The sequence below is a fragment of the Mus pahari genome, chromosome 13, assembly GCF_900095145.1.
Source record: "Mus pahari chromosome 13, PAHARI_EIJ_v1.1, whole genome shotgun sequence".
Classification (NCBI taxonomy): Eukaryota; Metazoa; Chordata; class Mammalia; order Rodentia; family Muridae; genus Mus; species Mus pahari.
This window is the reverse complement of record NC_034602.1, coordinates 10333128-10357192: the sequence shown is the minus strand read 5'-3', so window position 1 is coordinate 10357192 and position 24065 is coordinate 10333128. Positions and strand designations below refer to the sequence as shown.

General features: G+C 43.5%; 1 protein-coding gene across 1 annotated transcript in view; it reads left to right on the top strand.

Annotated features, from left to right (window-relative positions):
* Window positions 1-10641: 10641 nt before the first annotated feature.
* Rab1a (RAB1A, member RAS oncogene family) overlaps window positions 10642-24065 on the top strand; it is a 25702-nt gene continuing 12278 nt past the window's right edge. Inside the window, exon 1 of the mRNA XM_021210184.2 lies at window positions 10642-10873. Within this exon, the coding sequence (XP_021065843.1) occupies window positions 10851-10873 (23 nt within the window). The 5' untranslated portion in view covers window positions 10642-10850. The remainder of the gene's footprint in view (window positions 10874-24065) is intronic.

Below are 24065 nucleotides of genomic sequence, written 5' to 3'. Positions count from 1 at the left end.
TGCTGGGATTAAAGGCCTGCGCCACCAGGCCCGGCTTTGAGGTCACTCTTGATAGCATAATTATAATTAGCATTATGGCTTTGCTTTTGGTGATATTTTCTTTTTTTTTATTTAAAGATTTATCTATTTTATGTATATGAGTACACTGTAGTTGTACAGATGGTTGTGAGCCTTCATTTGGTTGTTGGAAATTGAATTTTTACAACTTCTGCTCGATCTGGTCAGCCCCACCCCCTTTGGTCAACTCTGCTCGCTCAGGCCCAAAACTTTAGTTATTATTATACATAAGTACACTGTAGCTGTCTTCAGATGCACCCGAAGAGGGCATCAGATCTCATTATGGGTGGTTGTGAGCCACCATGTGGTTGCTGGGATTTGAACTCAGAACCTTCAGAAGAGCAGTCAGTGCTCTTACCTGCTGAGCCATTTCGCCAGACTTGGTAATATTTTTCTTGCTGTGTAGCAGTCTCTGTGAACCTTTATTATAATTCTTTGACTTAAGGACCAACAACCTGGAAATACTCAGTCTAGATGTCAATCACTGCTGACACAACAGTGTAAGATTTTCTAGGTTTTTCAAAAATTTTACCTTGTTTTCCTTTTGTGATTCTGGGGACCAAACTTGAGGCCTCTGCTTGCTAAGAAACTTCTACCACTGAGCTATAACTTCCCATTCCTTTATAGAATTACCTTTTTCTTTTTTCTTTCTTCTTTTTTCTTTCTTCTTTTTTCTTTTTTTTGAAGACAGAATTTGATATAGCTCAGGCTGGCCTGGAACTCCTGACTCTCTTCCTTTCCCCCCAACCCCCAAATTCTAGAATTATATAAGCTACCACACCAGGGTATTTACTATAGGAGTTTCTATAGGATGATGATGTGGTGGTTTGAATATGCTTGGCCCAGGGAGTGGTACTATTAGGAGGTGTGGCCTTGTTGGAGTAGTTGTGGTCTTGTTGGAGGAAGTGTGTCACTGTGTGGGTGGGCTTTGGGACCCTCCTCCTAGCTGCCCATGAGACAGTCTTCTCCTGTTTGCCTTTAGAACAAGATGTAGAACTCTCAGCTCCTCCAGCATCATGCCTGCCTGGATGTTGCCATGCTCCCACCTTGGTGATAATGGACTGAACCTGTGAATCTGTAAGCCAACCCCAATTAAATGTTGTCCTTAGCTCCCTTGGGGCTGGAGAGATGCAATGCATGTATGTGCTGTGGCACACATGTAGAATTTGGAGAACCACCTTGGGTCTTGGTCCCTATCTTGGCTTTGAGACAGACTCTGTTGTTGCTGTTAATTATGCCAGGATATCTGACCCACAAGCTCCGAGAGTTTCCTGCTGCCTCCCAACTGCCCACAGCAGTGCTGAGATTACAGGTATGTGATCCCAGTGTATTAGTCAGGGTTCTCTAGAGTCACAGAACTTATGGGTAGTCTCTATATAGTAAAGGAATTTGTTGATGATTTACAGTCTGCAGTTCAGCTCCCAACAATGGTCAGCAGCAGCTGTGAATGGAAGTCCAAGGATCTAGCAGTCCAAGGCAAGTAGGTGAAGGAGAAAAAGAGTGTCAATTTTCCTTTTTTCAGTGCCTTATATAGGTCTCCAGCAGAAGGTATAGCCCAGATTAAAGTTATGTGCCACCACGCCTTTAATGCCAGATGACCTTGAGGTCTCCCTGTCTTAATCTTCTGGAATTCATAGCCTCTATACCTCAAGATCTGCATGCCAAGATCCAGATCAGAAACTCGTATCTCCCAGCTTCCAGATTAGGATCACTGGTGAGCCTCCAATTCTGGATTGTAGTTCATTCCAGATACAGTCAAGTTGACAACCAGGAATAGCCACTACACGCATCCTTACATGGGTTTTTGGTACATTTAGTACTCACGCTTGCTCAGCACATACTTTTAACCACTGACATATCTACGCAGCCCCCGATTGCCTTTTGTTTGAGGCAAAGTCTCACGAAGTAGCCTTCACTGGCTGGAACCCTATGTGGTCCACGCTGGCCTCAAACTTGCAGTGGTACTCCTGCCTCAGTCTCTCGGGCATTGGTTTCAGGCACATGCCACCACATCCACCAAACCCTCTCTCCTTAGTGGTCTCTGATACTTCCTCTATAAAGCAGTAGGAAGAGCTTGGGAGAGTCAGGAGACAAGACCATTAACTTCCTCCTGGGCTTGGCTTCCTGTCTAAAAAGAAACAGTGGTTCTGAACTGGATGCAGTCCAAGTTTCTGGACTGAACCACTACGCTGTCCTCTCATGAGAATTTAAGGATACAGGCTGGTGAAGCCCACCCTGCTCTGTGTGAAGAGGTCTCCTCTGAAGGAATACAGGAATGCCAGAGCCACAAGGGTTCCACCTTCCCATGCTGGAGGAAGCAGAGGCGAAGGGCAAAAGGAGCGTATCTGCAAGTTTGGAGAGGCGATAAAGGGGGCACAGTGGCGGGAAGCACCAGAAAAGGAAGTGGGCCATAGTTAGAGGTGGTTGAGGAGGGGCTGAGGATGGGGAAGGGCTATCTGAAGAAACTGGGTGGTGGTGACATGTGAGTCCTGAGAACATCTTTTAACATCATAGCCCTGAAACTTTCCATCCCTACTATTTACTATTCACAAATTAAACATTGTACCTTAGAGTTACTGCTGTCAAGTCAGGGTTAGGGTGTTTTCCTATTACCCTGGTCCTTTCACCCTACACCTATTATTGGCAGCTTATAACTTAGCTCCAGGGAGCCACCACCCTCTTTTGACCTCAGCAGTATCTGCACACAGGAGTCAAACACTCAGAAACACATTCAGAAAATTAAAAAGAGGGCTGCAGAGATGGCTCAGTGGTTAAGAGCACTGACTGCTCTTCCAGAGGTCCTGAGTTCAATTCCCAGCAACCACATGGTGGCTCACAACCATCTGTAATGGGATCTGACGCCACTTTCTGGTGTGTCTGAAGATAGCTGCAGTGTACTTATATAAAATAAATAAACCTTAAAAAAAAAAGAAAATTAAAAAGAAAAACATTAATAATTGCTTGGCTTCAGACCCCAGGACAAGGGGCTGAGGTACATGTATACATATTTTTACATACCAAAGCAGACCTGGCCTGCAGGTTCTCCCAGCATCCCTCAGTCCCTACTTGGCATAGCTGCCCTCAACCCTGAACTTTCCAGCCCAGAGGCCCTATATAACACAGATATTTTGGTCTCCTCTCTCTCTCTCTCTCTCTCCCTCTCTCTCTCCCTCTCCCCCTTCTCTCTTTGTACGTTTGCTCTTTCTTTCTTATCCCCCTTTCCCCTCTCTCTTCCAATGGTGACTTCCCTGGCCCCCTTCCTTGGTGGGCTGCAAACTCACCTGAGAGCAGCTTTCGAACAAACCTGCATTTAATCTAATCTAATCTGGCTTGCACTGGCTCACTTCACTGACAGAGAAATCATTTATCTGTAGTAGTAGTAGTAGTAGTAGTAGTAGTAGTAGTAGTAGTAGTAGTAATAGTTTGTTTCTCCTCCAAATAAAGCTGGACAAACAAACTCATTTGGCCCAGTTAAATGGGCCAACTGTAGTTCCACAGTCTTTCCCAAGACCATCACTTAGCTTTAAAGCATTTCCCGCCTCATGTTGCCTGGAAGGTAAGTTCCAAAGTCCAAGTCTAGCTTTGTTCCCCTTTGACAGATTTCTATTTTGTCAGACTTTCTCTGGGGTATGTGTGAGGGGAATGGAGCAGGGCCTTGCACAAGCTAGTAAGAGCTTTTTCTCCCATTGAGTCTCATCTCTAGCACCCAGTCTGTGTGTGTGTGTGCACGTGTGTGCGTGTGTGCACGTGTGCGTGTGTGGAATCCGCAGCAGCCAGCTCTGTCTGTCCTCAGAGCACAGAGCCTTCCTTCTCTACTCCATTTCATTCTGTTCTCTCACTTTGCTGGGGCCTTGCACCCTGTTGGCAGGTGAGCTGGATATTTCTGTTATTTTTAGCTCTACCTTTCCCTCAAACTGGCAGATTCTATCCCCTTAAGGAACCTTTCCTCCTTTCTGGTCCTGGGAGATTCCTCTGGACTGGACATACATGCTCTTGCCATAGGCGTCTAGCTACTCTTTAACAGTTGGACAGTTAGCTCTCCACCCCACATTCCTCCATGTGCTGCTCTGCTTGTCACTGACTAGTCTAAACTTCGCAGTAGGCAGGGGCTCCTCATGATCTCACCTAAGCCCAGGTATCTCTTATCTTAGCTCCCAAAGAACTTGGACTGGTAATGTTCAACTCAGTGTGCACGTTCCAAGTTAAGTGACTTCTTCTCTCCAATTTCTGCAATGTTCAAAATTTCAGCCTTTTTTTTCCCTTCTGACCTTGTTCATACCAGTGATCTAGCTGAAAATATGGAAACCATTCTCTTTTATACCTTCACTTACCTCTTACCATTTTCTAAGTGCCTGATTTATAATTGACAACTGACGTATATTACAAGAATTTTCTTCGGTTGGAAAACTAGGCAATGTCCACACCGCTCCCTTGCTAAGATTCCCATGACAAGGAGCTCAACCCTATTTCCTGGACTTACACACTGAGCATGTGTGGTGGTTACTGACAAGAGAGTAGATACAAAGCTGCACTGGAAAGTCTTTGCCTAGCAGGGAAGAGGGCTCCCCACTAGCCACATGGATGGAGCACCTACCTTAGTCTTCACATACACCTTAGGCCCTCCCTGAGATCCCAGGCAACATGCAATTAGGGCAAACTTTCATACAAGTAGGTGGAGAGTGTCTGGATACTGGATACTTGTGCTGTAGTCCCACGGCCCTCCCACCCCCTCCATTCATGAAGGAAGGTCAGACAAGGTCAGATCGTCCAGTCGGGATGAGCTTTTGCAAACAGGCACAACTGAAGCATAGATATGACTGCTGGTCTGCTCTGAGGGTAGTGCTATACAGTAGCACACAATTTATATATAAGTAGATTACAACTTTAATTTTTTAAAAAATATTTATTTATTTATTATATGTAAGTACACTGTAGCTGTCTTCAGACACTTCAGAAGAGGGAGTCAGATCCCGTTACAGACGGTTGTGAGCCACCATGTGGTTTCTGGGATTTGAACTCAGGACCTTTGGAAGAGCAGTCGGGTGCTCTTACCCGCTGAGTCATCTCACCAGCCCCAACTTTAATTTTTTAATGAAATGTTCTTGTGGTTATTGTTGTTGTTGTTGTGGTGGTGGTATGTGTGTATATATGTACATATCACAGCATACCTGTGGAGCCAAATCTCTCTTTCAACCTTTATATGGTTGAAACTCAATTTGCCAGGCTCTCATGGCAAGTGGCATTACCCATGAGCCATCTTGCTGGTCCTTTTTATTTATTTATTTATTTATTTATTTTTGGTTTTTCGAGACAGGGTTTCTCTGTATAGCCCTGGCTGTCCTGGAACTCACTTTGTAGACCAGGCTAGCCTCAAACACAGAAATCTGCCTGCCTCTGCCTCCCTATTTATTTTTTGAATGTATAGGACTGTGAGTTCTTTTGGTGATGTTGGGACTCAAACCCAAGTGACCTGGGCTTTGACAAGCATATATAGATACATAACTAGCCATCATTACAATGAAGATACAGGCTATGTTGGGACTCAAACCCAAGTGACTTGGGCTTTGACAAGCATGTATGGATACATAACTAGCCATCATTACAATGAAGATACAGGTTATTTCCATCAAATCAAAAGCATGCATCCTTTGTGTCTCTTTTCAGAGAATCCCCCCCATCCTTCATTCCTAGCAGTCTCTAAAGGCCACACCCTTTAAGTGTCTCTCTGCAACCCCCCCCCCCCCCCCCGCAGGCCTCCCCTGTATTCTCAGGACTCTCTAACTGAATGGTAATCTCCTTAAAGACAAAGAGTTGTAATCTTCAATTTTGTATTGTTCAAGCATACATTTCAAGTGCAGCCAGGCATGGTAGGGTGTGCTTGGAATCACAGGACAGGGAGCTGAGGGGAGTTCAAAGCTATCCTCAACTACACAGTGAATTTGAGGCCAGCCTGAGTTCCATGAGAACCTATCTCAAAATAGCAAAACAAACCCACCGTGCTCCCCGCAAACCCAGATCAAGGTCCACATACAGTTATTAAGTACTGGGTCATGTATATCTGAAAAAGAGTGGGAATGAGGGAGAAAAAAGAGAAAAAGAAGGGGAGACCCAGAAGGGCTGCAGAGAGAGATCAGTAGGTAAAGGTGCCCATTGTCTGGTACAAGGCGCTAAACCTCAGAATCCATTTGCTGAGACAAGCAAGTCCTGGAAGTTGTTCTCTGTCCTCACATGTACGCTCTGACACGTACCCCCACACACCTACACATCTCTGCCCTCGAATGTGTCCCCCCATACACCCACACATCTAAGCTCTCACATGTATGCCCTGACATGTAGCCCCCCCCCCCATATACCCACACACAAAATAAGTAAATGTGCAGAAGGAGGAAGGGGAGGCGGCAGCGCTGGAGAGGTAACTCAGTGGTTAAGAGTAATCATTGCTCTTGTAGAAGGTGAGAATTCTATTCTGAGGGCCCTCTGTAACCTTAGCTCCAGGGGATCCAATGCCCTCTTCTGGTCTTCCCTGGGTACCAGCAGCACGCATGTGTAAATACCTACACATAGACACGGACACATACATACATAAAAACAAATCTTTTTTTCCTTTTTCTATTTTAAAGAAAGACCTGACCTTCCCAGGAGGGTCACTTTGCTTTGTAATGGTGAGACTCCAACCCAGGCTTCACTCATGATGTATCTGTGCGGCTGCTGGCCATAGCTCCACCCTCCAGAAGGGCTCTGACCAACTACAGGACGGCTAGCAGAGTATATAGCATTTTATAGAGTGAGTTTCATATGAAGCTTAGGTTAGAACTCACTACGTAGCTTAGACTCTCCTCAAATTTTCATCAATCCACCTTTCCAGTGCTAGGATTACAAGTGTGAGCCACCAATGTTTAGATTATTTTGAGTTACTAATCTGAACTATTGGTAAAAATTTAAACATGAAATACAATAAAGTTGGGCTGGTGAGATGGCTCAGCAGGTAACAGCACTGACTGCTCTTCCAAAGGTCCTGAGTTCAAATCCCAGCAACCACATGGTGGCTTACAACCACCCATAACGAGATCTGACTTCCTCTTCTGGAGTGTCTGAAGACAGCTACAGTGTACTTACATATAATAAATAAATAAATCTTTTTTTTTGTTTGTTTGTTTTTGTTTGGTTGGTTTTGTTTGTTTGTTTTTCAAGACAGGGTTTCTCTGTGTAGCCCTGGCTGTCCTGGAGCTCACTCTGTAGACCAGGCTGGCCTCGAACTCAGAAATCCNCCTGCCTCTGCCTCCCGAGTGCTGGGATTAAAGGCATGCGCCACCACGCCCAGCTATAAATAAATAAATCTTAAAAAAAAAAAGAAATACATTAAAGTTTGCACGAGCAAAACTTGTTACAGGTATGTTTAGGGGCTGGGGAGATGGCTTAGTGGGTAAAGTGTTGCATACACACTTTACCTGAGGAGCCTTCATCCCATGCGGAAGCTGACAATGCCCAGCCAATGCACTCATGCTGGAGTACAGACAGAAGGTTCCAGGAGTTCAGTGGCTAGCCAGTGTAGCCAACTGGAGATGGAGCTCCAGGTTCAGTGAGAGGCCTGGTCTCAAAAAGCAACGCAGAGAGTGCAGAGGAAGGAAGGCATGTGAGGTTGACTGTTAGCCTTTATATAGGAACACATGGTCACACATAATGTCTGCAGACACACATATACACATACATGAGAGGTGTGTGTGTGTGGGGGGGGACAAAGAAAGAGGGAACGAGAGACATTATTTTAAGATACATCTAAGAGTAGTGACACGACGGGCGTGGTGGCGCACGCCTTTAATCCCAGCACTTGGGAGGCAGAGGCAGGCAGATTTCTGAGTTCGAGGCCAGCCTGGTCTACAGAGTGAGTTCCAGGACAGCCAGGACTACACAGAGAAACCCTGTCTCGAAAAAAACCAAAAAAAAAAAAAAAGTAGTGACACATGCTGAGTTTCTTTTATATATGAGTGTTTTACCTGTATGTATGTATGTATGTATGTATGTATGTACACCACCTACATGCAGTCTCTGGAGAGGCCAGAAAAAGCCCTCTACTATGAAACTAGAGTTATAGATGGCTGTGAGTCACTACATGGGTTCTGGGAACCTAACCTGGGTCCTCTAAAAAAGCAGTAAGTGTTCATAACCCCTGAGACATCTCTTCAGTAATCTTTGAGAAGGAAACTTAATAACAATAACACCTATGTTGGATATAGGAAGTTGGCACTCATTACTCCACAGCTATGACATTCTCTCATTTATTTGCACAGTAACTAAGATATGAATTTTTCTGTCCTCCACATACACAGGTTCAGTCAGGCTTTGGGGGTGTCAAGGAAGAACTGTGATATATACTTCACACTGTTCTGTTTGTCAACTAGGTTAAAGGTTACTAGGAGATAATTTGTTGAGAAATGAAATAGTTAATGAAAGAAAGTGGAGCAAATTTACCTCCAAGGAGAGAGACAGATAAAAGATGGAGTTTTGGTGGTAGTATCCGTATAGGGGTGGTACGCTCTGTAGTGTTTTCTTTCTGATAGTCTGCTTTCTTCCTTAACCTTTATGCTTAAGTCTATATTAAAATATCAGTAATAAAACTCCAGCTAGGGCTGGAGAGATGGCTCATCTGGTAAGGACACTTTTTGTTCTTGCTGAGGACCGTTTTCAGTTCCCAGAACCCAGCACAACCAACTGTAACTCACGGTTCAGAGTATCAAATGCTCTATTCTGGCCTTTGAGGCCAAGAGGCACATGCATGGCACACACACACACACACAGGCAAGACACTCATATACATAAAATTAAATGACAGATTTGGGGTGGGTGTTGGGACAGAGGTTCACTATGTAGCTCTGTCAAAAGCGTGCTTTACTATGTCTGGCTTACCCGATAAATCCTAAGACAAAACAAAACAACAATAACAACAAAATCTTTGCTTGAAAAATTGGGTTTGGGGACACTTCAGAGTTTTTATTCTGTAAAATGATAAGAGGAAGTATGGTGGCTTCAGGGTCCAGGGCTGTAAACCTCCATCTAGGGTTATTTCAGAAGTTAATATGGAAAAGAACCCAGGAGGCAGAGGCTAGCGAAACACTGAGTTTGAGTCCAGCATGGTCTACAGAGGGAGTTCCAGGACAGCCAGGACTACACAGAGAAACCCTGTCTCAAAAAACCAAAAACCAAAACCCGGATAATAACAAAAAACCCCCAAACCTATGTATGTATGGTTTGGTGAGGCTTTCAGGACACATGGAGGAGCTCCAGAGGGATGTGTAAATATGTTCTGAGTATATGATTAGACATGAGAACAGCCTCTTTTGCATATTTTGGTGTCACAGAAATTAAAAGTAAATCTACTGTTGGCCTCAGGAGATAATATTCTTGCTTAGAACAAGTTGGAAGATAAACTTTGGACAGTGTATTATATATTATACTATGCCCTTTGTAATAAATAACCCAAGATAATGCGTTAAAGTTTAGCGGAGATTTAAATTCCTGAGCTGATTAAAGTTGAGACCATTAGGTCTAAAAAAATGTATTAATATTATTTCTGGAGTCCGTAATGAAATGTTTCATGGCTTAAAAAAACCCCCAAAACTTATTACTGCCCAATTTTGCAGACGGACACAGAATTAATACTAATTAAAAACAGCAGCAAAAGCAGCTTCAAACCCCCCCCCCCCAAACAAAACAAAACAAAACTTAACAACTCAACCCGACCCCAGAAAACAATTCAACTTTTAAGTCTAGGCCTCAAGTAGGAAGACTGGTTAAGGCTGACTTTAGCCTGTGTCTCAACAACACAATGCGCAGCCGTTAAAGGTTGGAGGTCGAGATGGAGAAGCAGTTTCAGACAGGGAAATCTGGCTGTGTGTGCAAATAGACGGGAGCAGAAGAGACTAGAACAGGGTCTATTTGCAGCTATTGCAACATCAAGTTGCTAGAGTAAAACTGTTAAAAAAAAACCAAAAAACAAAAAAACAATTAGGGAAGGGGTCGGGTGAGTGAGAAAGCGCAAGGTCTAAGGACCGCTTGAGTTTCTTGCTGTCCTCAGGGCAGCACCAGACCCCGATGGTGCTGGCCCCTGGGGTCTCGCCAGAGCAGAGCTCGTCAGGCCGTCTCCACCCCTCCTCACTGTCCCAGGGTTCCGGGGAGCCCCCTCCCCCTCTGCCGCGGCACCGCCCTCCGCCGAGTTCCTTCCTCCTCCCCTCCCGGTGGGGCACCGACTCGCCCTGCTGCCACGTCTCACTGATGACATCAACGCAGCCCGGTCGGCCTTAGCCAATCCGCTAGGGGGAGTCCGAGCGAAGTCCTAGCCAGCGGGCCAGCGGGGAGGGGAGCAGGAAGGGCGGGGTGTGGGGGTGAGGGAATCGGGACGGGGCGGGCTACAAGCTCGCGAGTGCGCATGCGTCCAGGGCGCGGGGCCTAGTGGGAAACTGAGTGCAGGCGGCCCTCGGCCCCGTCGGGCTGCCCAGCGCGCGGCGTGCTCACGACTCTCTTTCCCAGCGTGCCCCGCGACGCTGCCGCCCTCTGGGCCGCGACAGGCCCCTTGGCCTAGGCTTCCCCAGTTCCTGGTTCGCCGGCGGCCATTTTGGGTGGAAGCGATCCCTGAGTGGCGGCGGCTGCCGATTGTGTTCTAAGGGTCGGAGTGGGGTCGACGTTTGCTCTCCCGGAACCGCTTAGCGCATCCCTCCCTTTCCATTACCCGTGGCGCGGAGAGTCGGGGCGGCGGCTGCGTCAGCAAGGGCGGTGGCGGCGGCGGCAGCTGCAGTGACATGTCCAGCATGAATCCCGAATAGTGAGTGCAGGGGAGCCGGGGCGGGCCGGGGTGAGAGCGGCCGGCCGGGGGTGAGGGCCCCGGAGGCTCGCTGCGCAGCGCCCGGAAGGTCGGCCGGGCGAAGGGGACGGAGCAGCCCGAGGGCCCCATTGTCTGAAGGCCGAGGGCCGCGGCGGCCGCGGGGAGGGGTCGGGCCTGCGGGCCGGGTCCCGACCGCAGCCGGCGGGGAGCTGGGTGCCGCGGCTGGGCGTTGGGGACAGGGCCTCGGACAGTAGCCAGGAGGGGCGCGTCTCTGGAGGCAGCGGCGGCTGGAGGAGGACCGGGTTTGAAGGGGAGGTAGGTGGGAGAGCTCTGCTAGAGGGCACTGTCAGACCCTGCGCCGGCTCTGCGGAGCTGTCAGCGTCGGCAGGGAGGACTCCAGCTTTCCTTGTAAATCCCGAGCTTGTTAGAGCTCTCTCCCTGTTGGGTTTCAGGTAATATGGATGCTCCTTGGGACTGCGTGGGCTTGAGGGGGATGAGGAGATGGCGAGAAGCTATTTATAATGTTTAGTTTTTCTTTTGGGCTTGTCTCCTGGAAGTGTTCTGTAAGACTTGTGAGACGTGACCCTTATAAAATCCTGGACATTTGTAAAATTTTTTTGTTTTAGGGGACACATGAGTCTCCCAGTCACCTTTTGTCTCCAGGAGGTTAAGAAGAAGAAGAACAACAACAAAACTGAACTAAAAATAATCTAGGAATGTCTTCCTGGTACCACCAAATTAAAGTACAAGTTTGCAGACAATTTTGAAAAGAAACTAATGGGGCCTTTGATGATAGAGCTGTAGGTTTTAGATTACCTGGTTGAATGCCTGTAGATAGGGAATGAGGTTCCATGACGTGTCATGAAAAGTTAATGCATTCCTTTTTCTTGCTTACTCAGGAAGTCACTATAGCAGATGTGACACACCTGGCACCTTCACGGGAACCTGCTCTTCTCTTTTCTTGGATAGACATTGAGGCTCTTTCTTTGAACCCAGAATTCTGCTATGGTTTCCATATATGAAAATAACTTTAAGAGATGCCATTTTTATTATACTTTAGTGTCAGAAATCTTAAAGGGAGAGGGATTTTTGTTTGTTTGTTTGTTTTTAATAAGAGAAATCAGTATTGCCCTAAAAACTGGACTTAATTTGTTGCTTTGGTGAGTTACAGCTAAGTGTGCCCCCATGAAAGGTCCATCCATTAGCTCAGCTGACTTGTCATGTGCGTGTCACATGACAATTGCAAAAGACGTTCTGAGTTCACGTTTTTCTAAGACTGGTTTAATACTGAAATGCTTTTTTCCGTTTGTGTTAAGCAGAGGTCTTAGAATCTTGGTAGAATTTTACATACTTTTTAAATTGTATGTGTGTATGTGTGTGTGTGTGATTGCAGGTGCACAGGTGTCACCGTGCTTCCTTCAGAGGTTAAGGGACAACTTTTGGGAGCTTATTCTTCCTTTGTGGCTTCAGGGGATTGAACTTTATATGTACTTGAAGAAGTTGGGAACAGTTCACATGGAGACACATTTGCTGTGTTTGCAGCCCCTCTCCCAGGGCAAAATTAGTTTTGTTAAGCAAAGTTGAATTGGGGGTCCTAATTAGATTTTTGTGGAAACCAAAAAGAACATGAATTTGTTGTATTAGGAAGGATTCTAATTTCTATTTGAGAGTCCTGTTCTATTTGAGGAGATTCCTATTTGTTAGGTGTGTATTTAAATATTTTTATTATGCTTCTCAAATTTCCTAATGCTACAACCCTTCAATACAATTCTTTACGTTGTGGTGACCCCTATCCATAACATTTTCATTGCTACTTCATAACTGTAATTTCGCTACTGTATGAATTGTAATGTAAATAGCTGGTATAGGATAATATAGGTATGTGACCCCTGTGAAAAGGTCCTTTGGTCCTTTGGCCCCCAAAGAGGTTGCCACTCACAGATTGAGGACTGCTGAGGTTAGAGACACCTCCTGGAGCTGGAGTTAGAGTACTTGTGACCAGCTGGTGTGGGCGCAAGGAATGGAACTACTATTGTTTCTGCAAGAACAATACATAATCTTAACTACTACTTGATTTCTTCAGTCCATGTTATGTGTTTATTTTTTAATACTGTAAGAGATTTAACTAAGCAACAAAAATTTGATGTTACTCAGACTTTGTTTCTCTTTTTATAAAGTAGTATAAAAACCAGTCATTTTTACTGGCTACTAAGGTAGTAGTGTGGTTCATGAGTACGTAAAAAATGTTTTGGACAGCTATCCATCCAGATCATGCTGTAAGTAGAGGAAATCATTTTAATGTAAGCTTGGACTTAGGAGTGTGAGCCTTAGCCTCAAGGGGTCCGTGATGTAACATACAAAATAGATTCTGTACATGTCAAATATTAGGAGATACAGCATGCAGATGTGCAGCATGGATCATAACAGTGTGGTTTTAGGGGAGAGTCACTTGTTCTGGTTGGCTGTTGGGTTTTGGAAGATTGTTATAGAAGAGACAAGTAAGAAACTTACCAGGGTATCACCAGTAAGGTGGTTCATCAGACGAAGGCATCTGCCACCCTTATGAGTTCCATCTTGGGGACCGACACGTTGGAAGGAGAGAACTGGTTCCTGCAGGTTGTTCTCTGGTCTCTCCACATGTGTCCTTCCCCCAATAATCTAAACATACAGGGTGAAAAGAGGATTATTAGCATAGAAATGAGGCAAGGAGGACTTTTCAGGAGGGAAAAGGAAGAGGAATGGCTAATAAATAGCAAGAATTAATTTTTTTTCTCCTCCCTTAGTTTTAAGACAAGATCTCATTGTGATGTCGTCCCAACTCTACTGAAACACCCTGTGTGTAAATGAGGCTGACTTTATATTTTCAGCAGTCTTCCTGTTTCTGCCTCCCAAGTGCTGACATCACACATACGAGTCACCATGCCCTGAATGGACAGTCATTTAGTCATTCTTTCTGAGTTCTCAAGTGTGCTAATATCTGGCTTATATTTGCATTCTAGTCTATGTAATAAATTGTCCAGGAGTTTGAGGAAAGGATTTGTGAAACTTGCTTAAGATTAGAGGTGATGATAGATATTTTATTACTATCATAAATACAAGCAATATATCAATAATGATTAAGTTATAATTTGTCTCATTGTGTGTCCCCCTTCCCCCCCATTTTTTTGATCTGAAGGAAAACTAATTTGGGAGAAACCAAAAAAAAAAAAAAAAAACTGTTATCTTTATGACAGGAATTAAGGGTAATGTCTGAATCACTTGCATTTAACTGAAAGTGTGATCTGAACTGTGGTACAGTATATAGAAAGGGCCAAACCTTTTTTTTTTTCTGGAGATCTGAAGAAAGCTTTGACTTTTTTACACTTATTGTATGTTTAGAGAGGGGGCATGTGACTGCTACAGTGATTGTGTGGAGGTCAAAGGGCAACTTGCAAGAATCAGTTATCTCTGTCTACAAATATTCGGGTCCTGGGGAATATTTGGGTCCTGGGGATCATCGTACTGTCTTTAGTCTTGGCTGTAGGCACTGAGATATTTTGCTGGTCCAAGATTTGGTTTTCAGAGCTAGGTAATGAAGCAGGCAATGATTATTCCAACACACTCATTGAAATACTAAACAATGCCAGGGGTGTAGGACTCTGTACTCTGAGCACATGAGGCAGTGGCAGGAGGGCTCCTGAAGGTTCCAGGCCACCCTGGTGTACATTAGTGAATTCCAGACTGTCAACAGCTACATAGGAGTTTTATCTTGAAAGAGAGATAGACAGAAATAAACACAGACTTAATATTAGCTTCATACAAGAAGTATTAGTTTCTAGGGAAGTTTTATTTATTTATTTATTTTTAAAATTTATTTATTTATTATATGTAAGTACACTGTAGCTGTCTTCAGACACTCCAGGAGAGGGCGTCAGATCTTGTCACGGATGGTTGTGAGCCACCATGTGGTTGCTGGGATTTGAACTCTAGACTTTCAGAAGAGCAGTCAGGTGTTCTTACCCACTGAGCCATCTCACCAGCCCCTTTATTTATTTTTATTGTGAGACAAGAGTCTCAAGGATCCCAGCCTGGCCTCAAGCTCACTTTATAACTGAGGATGACCTTCAACTTCTGACTCTCTGTCTCTACCTGCCGAGTGCTGAGATGTAGTTAAAAGGCCAGCATTCTACCAGCTGTGCTTTATCACTGGCCTTAAACTTGTGTGCATATGTGTACTCGAAGCTGAATTTGGATGAGTGTGGATGTACGTGTATACATGTGTGCATGCATTTGGTGTTCAAAGGTCAACCTTGGGTTTCATTCCTTAGGAGCTGTCCATTTCATTTATTTTTCCCTTTATTATTTTATTTTATGTGTGTGAGTGTTTTCCCCTTACTGTGTACATGCAGTGCCCTAGGAGGTCAGAAGAGGTCTTCTGAATTACAGACAGTTGTGGGCTCTCATGTGGTTGCTGGGAACCATACTAGGGTCTTCTGGAAGGACCAGTGTTCTTAACCACTGAACCACTTCTCCAGCCCCTGTTTTTATGTATTTTCTTGAGACAAGGTTTCTCACTGGCACCTGGGCTTCACAGAAATGGGTAGTTCTCCTTATACCATGTAGGCCCTAAGACTTGAGCTGAAGTCATCAGGCTTGTTTATTAATTAAAGTGACAAAGTAGCTTAGTATGGTGGCTCATCATGTGATTCCAGAACTTGGGAGGTTGAAGGAGGAGGAGTGTCTGAAGTTTGAGGCCAGAGGTTGGGGTACATAGTGAATTCCAGACCAGCCTGGGCTTTGTTCTAAAAAACTAAACTAAATCACACCTCACTGTGTGGATGGGAATGACTGAATACCCACCTCCCAGATGCTTAGATTAAAAGTGAGCAGCCATCCCTGAGCTTGTGCAGAGCAGATTAATGATGGTGATCTTTTCTTCCCATCCCTCCTCCACTTTAAAACGAGACTTCAGATTCCCTGAAAATCTAAGCAGTAGTACTTTGCTTATCTGAAATGCTTAGAGCTGTTTCAGTTAAGTGCCTCTTCCTTTTAAGTATTTAAGTATAAAATTGGGCTAATCAATTATCTGTCTGACAGTGTATTAATATCATTCCCGGCTTTCATGTAGTTTTCAGTAGAGTGTTGTTTTTTTTACTGTTTTGTTTGTGTATGTGACTGGTAATCAAATTCAGTACTTGTACATGCCAGACAGATGGCCTCTTGTCATTCTATACTCCAACCATTGGAGAAAAATTGGAAGAAGAAAAGTAATGAGGACTTTACTGTGTGGAATGTGATTTTTAAGTGTCTAGAGCATCACTATCTATAATTGTCAGGTTGACTGGCAGCTGCTTGGAGTCTTTACAAAATGTTCAGGCTGCAAATTTCAGAACCCAGGAGAATCAGGAGCTTAAAACCAGTCTTGGTTGCAGGGCAGCCTGGCCTACAAACTTTTCTCAGAGAAAGACTAGAAGAAAGGGAGAGAAAACAAAAACCAGAGTGCCGTTATGTGAGCTATTTTAGACGTGACTACTTTGTATTACTCTGTCTGATTTTCACATTGAAGTTTCTTGGTAAGAGACATTGGTAAATTGCTCCCTCTGCCTTTTTTCTTTTTAAAAAAGATTTATTTATTTATTTATTATATGTAAGTACACTGTAGCTGTCTTCAGACACTCCAGATGAGGGTGTCAGATCTTGTTAAGGATGGTTGTGAGCCACCATGTGGTTGCTGGGATTTGAACTCTGCACCTTTGGAAGAGCAGTCGGGTGCTCTTACCCGCTGAGCCATCTCACCAACCCACTCCCTCTTCCTTTTAAGGAGAAGGGAGTGGTTAGCCTATTCTTGTTTTCCTGTAGAAGTTGGGGCTGAAATTGGTGCTTTGGTACTATAATGTTAATTTTTTGAAAATTAGTATTTATGTTTATGGGTGTTTTCCCGTCATATTTGTCTGCACTTAATGGAAGTCTAGTGTTAGAGGAAGGTAGAAAAGGGAGTTGAATCCCCTGGAACTGGAATTACGGGAATTGAACCTGGATCCTCTGGAACATTCTGCATCTAGTGCTCTGAAATGCTGGGCCATCTCTTCAGCATCCCTCGAGTATAATTTAAGGGAAAAACAAACAAACAAACAAACAAACAAACAAAACTCTGCTTTTCGTGCCAACAGGGATTGAATTCATGGCCTCTCACGTGCATGCCCCCCAACCCTAAAATTTTAAATTTAAGCCAGATAACATTTAGATAAACATCTACTTTAAATATTCATGGAGAAGTTTTTATTACACACACACACACACACACACACACACACACACACACACACACACACACGTACACTTACTTTAAAAAAGGCTTATTTTTATCTTATGTCTATTGGTATATGCATGTCTGTGGCTGAGGCCGAATTGTAAACTCTAGCTCTAAGTCTTAAAATGTAGAGTCAGCAGCAGCCACAGAATATGAAATCTGTAGTTCTGTCTAAGTGGCCTTTGACCTTTTTTAAATGCTGTGTGGGTTGGTCTTTTTCCTAAGTGTTTAAGTTAAGTTTATCTGTTTTGCTTTTCTCTTTCTTGTCTATTGGATGTTTTTATTGGGACCTTAGAAGTTGTGAAGTTTTTCTGAGAGTGAAAAATCATGGAAGCGAGCCATTGAACTTGAAGCAGCTATGAGCACTTATCGAACCACTGACTTCCTGTCATGGCTTATCAAGGGTTCTCCCACACAGCCTTCCCTGAGAATACTCAGGAACTAACATTTGCAGGAGGGAGATACATTTTCCTCAGTGGTGTAGCCACTGGCAAGATGCCTCTGCTTCTGTAAGCCACCCTAATGAAATTCATTGTCACGCCCCCCCCCCCCCCCCCCAAGTAGAGGGAGGATTAGTTGAAGGGGATTAGTGACTCTTGGGAGCAGGAGAGGGCCTTGTGAGTATGACCAAGATAGATATGAAATGCCATACTAAAATCCAGTGGATGCTAGTAAGTATTTTGAAAAAGTCAGTCTTAGTTCCAAAGACTTAGTGTCAAAGTTGTATTTAGTTTCATGTAAAGAAAAGGACTGATTTGGCATAGATTGGCAGACAAGAAGCCACAGCAATCCTTTGGTCTCCCTAGTGTTGGGATTACAAATGGGCTGTGCTGTTTTTGTTTGTTTGGTTTGGTGGGTTTTATTTGTTTGTTTGTTTCCTTTTTTCCTTTTGGTTTTTCAAAACGAGGTTTTTCTGTGTAGCCCTTACCATCCTGAAACTTGCTTTGTATACCACCAGGCTGGCCTCAAATTCAGAGCTTCCCAAGTGCTGGGATTAAAGCGTGAGCCTCCACCATCTGGCTGTTTTTTATTTTTATTTTTTAATTGAAATTTTTAAAATTCTGATTCATTACTGTTCCCACTAATGTTCTTTTTCTGGCCTAGGATTCAATCCAGATTACCATGCTCTGTTTATATCACACTAGTTACCTTTGTTCTCTGAGGTCTCTCCTTTTTCATGATCTTGTTAGGGCTTTTGTCTTTTTGAGGCAGGATCTTGCTTATGTAGCCATTGTTGGCTTGAAGCAAACTGGAAACTTGTAGGAGAGCATTCTTTTACTGTCTCCAGAGAGCTAGGATTATAGGCAAGTGCTTGGCTTAATGATTTTGACAGTTATTTATTCTTTGTTTCCTTTTCTTTCTTTTTTAAAGACTTATTTATTTTATGTATACGAGTACACCATTGCTATCTTCAGACACACCAGAAGAGGGCATCAGATCCCATTACAGATGGTTTTGAGCCACTGTGTGGTTGCTGGGAATTGAACTCAGAACTTCTGAAAGAACAATTGGTGCTCTTAACCACTGAGCCATGTCTCCGGCCCCCTCTTTCTTTTTCTTTTTCTTTGTTTTCTTTTTCTTTCTCTTTCTTTTCATTTTCTTTTCTTCTTTTTCCTCCTCTTCCTCCTCCTCCTCCTCCTCCTCCTCCTCCTCCTCCTCCTCCTCTTCTTCTTCTTCTCTTTTTATTTATTTATTTTTTTGGTTTTTCGAGACAGGGTTTCTCTGTGTAGCCCTGGCTGTCCTGGAACTCAGAAATCCGCCTGCCTCTGCTTCCCGAGTGCTGGGATTAAAGGCGTGCGCCACCACCACCCGGCCAGGTTCCTATTTTTAAAATTTATTTATCTGTTTTTTTATGTGGATGGGTGTGTTACCTGCATACACATCTATATCATGTGTATGGCTGGTTCCTGTGGAGGCCAGAAAAGTTGGATCCCCTGGAAGTAGTTATTGATCTGTGTGGAAGTGTTTAAATGTTAATGCAGGTGCTTGTGGAGGACTGAGGCATGGGATTTCTCTGGAGCTGGAGCTACAGGTGGTTGTGAGCCAAATTCATATCCTCTGAAAGAGCAGTGTGTGACATTAATAATTCCTGAGCCATTTCCCCAGCACCAAGGTAGGTTTCCTGTACTCAGGGCAAGCCTTAACCTCATGATTTAGCTGTGTGTGCCCTTGATTTTATTGTCCTCCTTTATCTTCTCCAGGCTAGGGTTACAATATGGGCGTGTGTCTTTAGGCTGGGCTAATGTGGTCCTGGTGATTAAACCCAGGGCTTCATGCATGCTAAGCAGACATCTTCCCACTGAGCTGGCCTCAGCCCTGATCTGGATATCTCTGAAGTGCTTAGACTGCCTCTTACTTTCCATTTGTCTGTTGATTTTATTTTTCTTTTTTAAAGATTTCTTTATATTTTATGTGCACGTTTTTCACCTTCATGTATGTATATGTACCACATGTGTTCCTGATGTCAGCACAGGTCAAAAGAAATGTTGGATCCCCTAGGAGTGGGTTACAGATTGTTGTGAGCTGCCATGTAGGTACTGGGAACAGAGCCTTAGTCTTTTGCAAGACAGTCACTCACTGCTGGACCACTTTCCAGCCACACCATTTCCCCCCTTGAGATAGGGTCTTACTGTGTAGCCCTTTCTGACCTGGAGCTGACTCCTTGGCTATGCCTCTCAAGTGTTGGAATTACAAGTATAATGAATTCATCTGGTTAATTTATAACTAGATTAAGGTTCTAGATTTTGGGAGAATGCCACAGAAGTCTGCTCTCTCTATTCACTGCATTGTATCAGAAGTCTAATGGTAAACCAGTATGGTATTTTACTGGTGATGCTATTATTGGAACATTGTTGTATTTATAACTCTCCACACTGGAAATGACTTTACTCTGGGAGAACTGCGAGTGCCCTTTAACACTAATGCCCTTCTCAAGTGCCTTTCCCCCTTTCTCTATTTTATTAGACACTGACCAGATTTGTAATGTTGAGTGCAGCTCCATCTCCCAGGGAAGAAGGATTTAAAGCAATTATTGGATAGAATATGCTAAGACCAGCAATGTAATGACAGGTGTGCATGGCTGTAAAACCAGCTCTTGGACAGGCTGGGTGATCAAGCGTTCTTGGGCAGCCTTTGCTTCATTTGGAGTCAGAAGCCAGCCTGGGTTACATGAGACCCTATTTCATAAGAAGTTCCTCCCAAGCAACAACAAAACCCACCAGTGCAGTAAATACTCGGGAGGATATAATTTGAAGCCACACTAATAGCTTATTTTTCTCTTAAGTTCTATCTACTAATCTTAACTTCACCTGCAGGTTTTCCTATTGGTGATCTACTTGTTTTCTGTTTTCCTTCTGTATGTACATAGGAATTCTATAAGAAGAGTTGTTTCTCCAATTTATTTAGTTAACCATTTATGCCACAATGGAATAATTTATATATTTATTGTTTAAGTTATAATCCAAAATGTGGTTGTGGCTCAATTTTTTCTGGCTTTGCCTTTGAGAGAGCCTTAAAGTTTGCTATTATATCTTTTTAAAAACTTGAGTAAAGATGATTATAAATTATCTTTTTCATGCCACTGTTTTGCTAGTAACACTAATGCTAGTAACACTAATGGAGCTAGGTTCTTTAATATCACCTCTAGTTTTGGTTGGCTGCTTGTGGTTTTGTTTTGTTGTCTTGAGACAACAGATCTCCAAGGTAACCTTGAACTGGTGGCAGTCTTGTTACCTCAGCCTCCACAGTGCCGGATTATAGGCATGTACCACCAACCCCAGCTTCTGTAATGGCTTTGAATTACTTGAAACTCCATTCTCAACAATAATATTTGCAAAATTTTAGAATATGTTAAGTGATTTTTTTTTTTTAAAGGTTGGTGTTATAGCCAGTAATGGTGTTTATGTATCTTCCATCTTTGTCATTGTGCTGAATAAACCAGAGTAGTTGACCTTTAAGCAGTGACACTGGGCTGGAGAGAGAGCTCAGTGGTTAAGAACACTTGACTGTTCTTCCAGAGGTTCTGAGTTCAATTTCCAGCAACCACATGGTGGCTCACAACCATCTGCAGTGGGATCCAATGCCCTCTTCTGGTGTGTCTGACGACAGCCACAGTGTACTCATATATATAAAATATATAATTCTTTAAAAAAAAAAAAAAAAAAGCAGTAACACCTCAGGCATCATTGGTGGCTCAGGACATCTGGTGGAGGAGGGTATGCTTGTTCTGTCAAATTGGAAATCTCAAATTTGGCAGCTTGTCTGTGTTTCTTTCTTCTTGATTTGTCAAAGGCCTGCCTGGACATGAAATTTAGGGTTTGGCATGTGCTAGGCAAATACTTTGTTGTTAAGCTATACATGCCCAGCCCTCCTTTACTGATGAAAACATTTTAGTGTGTGTGTATGTGTGTGTGTTTTGTTTGCATGTATGCCCATTTACCATGTGTATGCAGTGTCCTGGAGTCCAGAAGGTGTCAGATCCCCTGGGCCTGGAGTTACATATGGTTGTGAGCTGCCATGTGGGTGCTAAGCATCTAACCTAGGACCCTGGAGTGGCAACCATTGATCTTAATCACTGAGCCATCTCCGGCTCTGAAACTTTTTGTTTGTTTGTTTTAAAAGTAGGGTCTCATGTATCTCAGGCTGATCTTCCTGTCTTCACCTCCCAAGTACAGGGATTATAGGCGTGTGCAACTATGTATAATATACTGAGGATTGAATGTAGAGTATCATGTATGATAGACATGTGTTCCGCCAACTGAGCTATTATGCCCCCAGTACTGATTTGTTTAAAAAAGCTTTTTATTTTCTTCTCTGACCTCTGTTTTACTGCTGACCAGCAGTTTAGATTTATCCTTTTAATTCTTTTGCTCAGATATATTTAGGAGTAAGTATACTGTGGTAATCTGGTAAAATAAAAAAGATGTTTAATAATACATACTGCTATGTGAATAGAGATAGGTAACAATTTATGAATAGTCCTGAAGATAATTATCTCTAAAAGTTGTATATCTTGATTACATTGAAATTATATCTTCTATAATAAAAATTAATTTTAATAGATAAGTAGTTGTTTTTTTAATTAAATCACAAAACTAAAAATGAAGTGTACCTTCTGAAAATATAGTCTTGATTTTCGGGGTGTGTTCTTTTTGAAAGTGCTTAGACTATGGGAGGAGTCAGGCTTAAGGGAGGGTGGAGATTCCTTCAGGAGACAGTGAACAGATACTCTGCTGCCTTTAGATCATGAAAGATAACTTTGAGTGGTGGTTTTTGAGTCAGTCCTAGCAGTGGTGATACTGGAATCAAAATCAAATCCTGTGCCGGGGGTGACCCCAGCAAGCTAGGTTCGGCCATTCCTCTTTGGTAAGCCGGTGAAAAGAGCCAAACTAATAGCGAAAAGCAGAGAGGGGACATTTATTCAGTGTCTCACATTGGGAAGAGGGGCAAAGAGAGCCAGCAACATCTTGAGTCCCTCTTTAAGGACTCTGACATGAGGTTGAGGTCTAAGAAGAGGGCCAGAGTTCTCTCTGCAACCAATCAGTCCCTGTCAAGGTGAATTCTTGCCTATTATTGTCTGCCTTCAGTCTCATCCTACAAGGTGGTCTGAGAAATTGCTAGAACTGTGCTGGCACCAGGCTTCAGTGCTTTTCTTTTCTGAGCATGAGATTCCTGAAGGATCTTTCAATTCCCTGGATTCTGATGTTTCCAGTAGTGGCATAGCTAAAGGGGAAACTAAAGTTTCTCTTTGAAGTACTCTCATTTCTGGACCAGGAATTTGGTTCAGTGGGTAAAGACTTGTCCATCAGATTTGACAACTTCAGTTAATTTTCTAGAATGTGCATGGTAGAGAGGACTAACTCCTCTCCTGCAAGGTGTCCTCTGACTTCCATATGGTGTGTGTATGAACACACACAATTAATGTAAAAAGCTGATGTAGTAGTGTCACATGCCTTTCATCTCAGTTCTTAGGAGTCTGAGTCTGAATGTATCTTTGAGTTGGGAAACAGCCTGATCTACATAGCAGGTTTCAGGACATCACGAGATACATAGTAATAATAATAAAAAAAAGCTAAATCAAAATAGCACCAACAAAAAAACTTTAGAAAAATCTCTCTTTCATTTTAGGCATTACGGTTACACTGATGAATAGATGTATAATCAGAGTCTAGCAAGTTTCCCTCCTACCCTTTTTGACGGGGTCTTAACCCTGTAGCCCAGGCTGGCCTGGAGCTCCTTGGCATGCCACCATGACTGGCTTCAGAGCCAACATGACCCCCCGAGCACCCAGCTTGGAGATTTAATATGGCGTGTGTATGCTAGCTGAGCTCTCTACCCATAGCTATTATCTCTAGCTTCAGAACCTATTTGTCCTGGTTTCTGAAGACTTACTTCAATAAGCTTAAAATGTTGGTAACATTTTTATTATGTTTCTAGAGTTCAACATTCAAAATACAGTCTTTCAGATGCTTTAAATATGTGTGTGGGTGTTTTGCCTGCCTGTATGTGTACCATGTGATGGCAGTGCCTTGGAAGGCTAGAAGAGGGCATCAGAACTCCTGGGGCTGAATGGGGTTTCTGGGAGTATTGGGACTCAAACCTGGGTCCTCTGCCAGAGAAGCCAGTGCTCTTCACCATTGAGCCATATGAGGGGACATTAGACCTAGATCCAGGAAAGGATCATAGAAATTATTTCATTGGAGGAGTATTCTGCATAGTAAGTTATTTGGTTTCCAAATTTGAAAGACTTCTGTTGTTAAGAGAGGGTCTCATGCTGGGCGTGGTGTGCTCGCTTTTAATCCCAGCACTCGGGAGGCAGAGGCAGGCGGATTTCTGAGTTCGAGGCCAGCCTGGTCTTCAGAGTGAGTTCCAGGACAGCCAGGGCTACACAGAGAAACCCTGTCT